Consider the following 2981-nt stretch of genomic DNA (forward strand, 5'->3'; position numbering starts at 1 on the left):
GTCGAGCGCCTTATCCACCTGGCCATGCCAGGTACTAATGTCATTGAAACGTGGATGTCTTAACGTAAAACGAAACTTACAGGGTGACCAAAAATTATCTTCTCAATTTTAAAATCTAATAATTAACTGCCTAAAGAAATACAGTCATGGAGTTTTCAACATATTGTAGCCCAGCTCAAACAGTTTTTATTAACATGTCAGTAGACTTCTACGTGTGAACCATTAGTGGGTCTCAGCACGTCCAACCGATATTCGATTTCAGTCCACGTTCGCTGCAACATGTCCACAGTTTTTGTGGCAATAGCGTCCGTTATCATGGTTTTTAGTTCCGTGATGTTTGCTACAGATGTGCGATACACGATATCCTTAATATACCCCCTATATTTTTTTCCTGTACTAGCGCCTGTAATTACGTTGCACCACAGTCACTAACAAATGACGTGAACAGTTTTTATGGTTGTTGTTTCTTTTTTCACTCCAGTGAGTAAGTAGTGTTACCCCGTAAAATAGCAATCGTGCAAAAACAACAACCATAAAAACTGTTCGAGGTAGGCTACAAGTTGTTGAAAACTGCATGGTTGTATTACCTTACTTGTTTAATTATTAAATTTTAAAATAGGAATGATAATTCTGGATCACCCTGTACTACATTAAAACACTAGGTTTTATGAACCCACAAGCTACCAGTTATTTAAAGAGTTCTTGGTTTGATGGAATTTCCACACTAACTGAAAAAAAGTTCAAAAAATATAAATAAATCACGAGATAATACAGGTGTTGTTGCCAAGGCGTAAATCAATAATATTGTTTAGACGTGCGAATATATACATTTACAGCTGTAAAACTTTAATGATGATGGTGAATACATATACAATTTTAACACTATAAGAAGTAATACAAAACAACGATAAGGTTTCAAAGAACTAACGTGGTGTCCTGTAATATAATATGTCTATTACGCCATAGTCCATTAAACTGTATTCTTTAAACTGGATTATAGTAAGATTGTTTGTTGGTAGGATTAAGGAGTTCCGTAAGGATTTGATTGTGACTCGTCTCATGTCTATATTGATTCCATTTTGATTTGAGAGGCATCTTTATTCCTCTCCTGTTACGATTAGGCGTGATATGAAGGGCTATCTGCGCTAGCCGTCCCTAATTTAGCAGTGAAAGACTAGAGGGACGGCAGCTAGTGATCACCACCCACCGCTAACTCTTGGGCTACTCTTTTACCAACGAACAGTGGGATTGACCATAGCATATAACGCCGCCACGGCTGAAAGGGCGAGAGTGTTTGGTGAGACGGGGAATCAAACCCGCGACTCACAGATTGCGAGTCAAGCAACCTAACCACCTAGCCATGCCGAATCTACTTTATTTCAAGAACAGTGGCACTTTTACAGTCTTTATTTTTGGTATACAACATTCTGTGTTCCATGATGGCTGAAGATGGTTTGGTGTTCAAGAGGGTTGTTCTTGACTTCTAACTTTTAATGGCCTTTCTGTCTCCCCAACGTATTCTTCACTGTACGTACACCTAACTCCCCATACCACAAGCTTTAAAAGAGCTGAGAAACTTGTGGGTTAATAAAACGTTGAATTCTAACATGGTACCACAGCCTCGAAGTTTTCTTTTTACTTACATCGCTTTTTTAATAAATAACATATATAAATAGTCTTCTGACCACTTCTAAGTTTGTGAATTCAGGACACGTGAAGTATTTTGGGTTAATGGGTATGAGTGAAGGACCATAAATCAAAACCATCCAAATTGTTCATTACGGTTAATCATATTTATCATGCGACATTACTATTTGACCTATTATATATTTTAACACTGCGTTCTATATTTACTCTTTAGTCCCAACCGGTATGATTAGCTCTGTATTTAGCGAAACGCGTCGTCGACAATGGATATGGCGAGCATAGTGTTATTGAAATACTATTGTTATACACTCTTATAATTCTTAAAATCCCTACGGAATTGGTAAAGAATGCAGTGTTTAAAAATATAATAGACATAGTACTAATGTCGTACGATAAGTATATACTCATGCTTCGCCGGCTTAGAAAAAAACATTCGCAGCATAAAAGCTGTCGTTCTCTATTGTGTTTGTTGTATTCCAGCCAGTATGATGAGCTCTGGATTGAGCGAAACGCGTCGTCGGCAATAGACATGACAAACACAGTGTGGTTGAAATGCTATTATACACTACTCTTCTTGAAAAGAAAAAAAAACACCGAATAGAATGTAGTGTTAAAAATATAATAATGTTCTTTGAGAAGTATAGTTATCATTCACATTGTTTGTCGGCTTATATTTTTTGTAGAAATATTGTTCTTTTAACATTCAATTAATATCGACTTTTGGAAATTTAAGGACAAAAGAAATAAACTACAAGCTTGTAACTTAAGTGTCATTAACACTTGTTTTTGTTTTTACCGTAGGGAAGTTCCAAAGTTTCATTACAACAGTGTTTGAGTTTGTTCACGAAAGAAGAAATTCTAGAAGCACATGAAAAACCAGTAAGTGTTTCATTTCTTATTACTTTTGACTGTTACTAACGAGTGTGGATTGATTAATCTGTCTTATACTAAGGCAGAATATAACTTAATTTATTAAACATTTCACTGGTGGTAAAAAATATATATATCGCATGGAATGCCTATTTATATTGTAATTTGTAGTTGTTTTATGACGTAATACCATTAAGTGACTGACTATTTGAGTGAGATGTCCTTCAGCGGGCAAGTTTACAAACTTACAGCGTTAAAATGCGGGGTTAGATGCCCCGTGGTTGACAGAGCACAGATACCATATCGTGTAGCTTTGATCTAAAAACTTATAAATAAGTTTGAAAATGAATAATTGTTCAACATAGAAAGCGCCATCCTTTGACAATATTTATAACTACTTACAAAGAAATAAGAGAATTATGCCTTTAATTTTTCAAGATTCTTTGGGTTGTTAACTATGCAAT

At 35.6% G+C, this 2981-nt stretch overlaps 1 protein-coding gene across 1 annotated transcript in view; it reads left to right on the forward strand.

The window, feature by feature from the left end:
• The window catches only part of LOC106473954 (ubiquitin carboxyl-terminal hydrolase 2-like), a gene marked incomplete at its 5' end in the record, with an annotated part of 17333 nt that overhangs the window by 8905 nt on the left and 5447 nt on the right, over positions 1-2981 (forward strand). Inside the window, one exon of the mRNA XM_013934644.1 lies at positions 2449-2526. Coding sequence (XP_013790098.1) covers positions 2449-2526 — 78 coding nt within the window. The remainder of the gene's footprint in view (positions 1-2448; positions 2527-2981) is intronic.

Source organism: Limulus polyphemus, unplaced genomic scaffold, assembly GCF_000517525.1.
Source record: "Limulus polyphemus unplaced genomic scaffold, Limulus_polyphemus-2.1.2 Scaffold6670, whole genome shotgun sequence".
Lineage (NCBI taxonomy): Eukaryota > Metazoa > Arthropoda > Merostomata > Xiphosura > Limulidae > Limulus > Limulus polyphemus.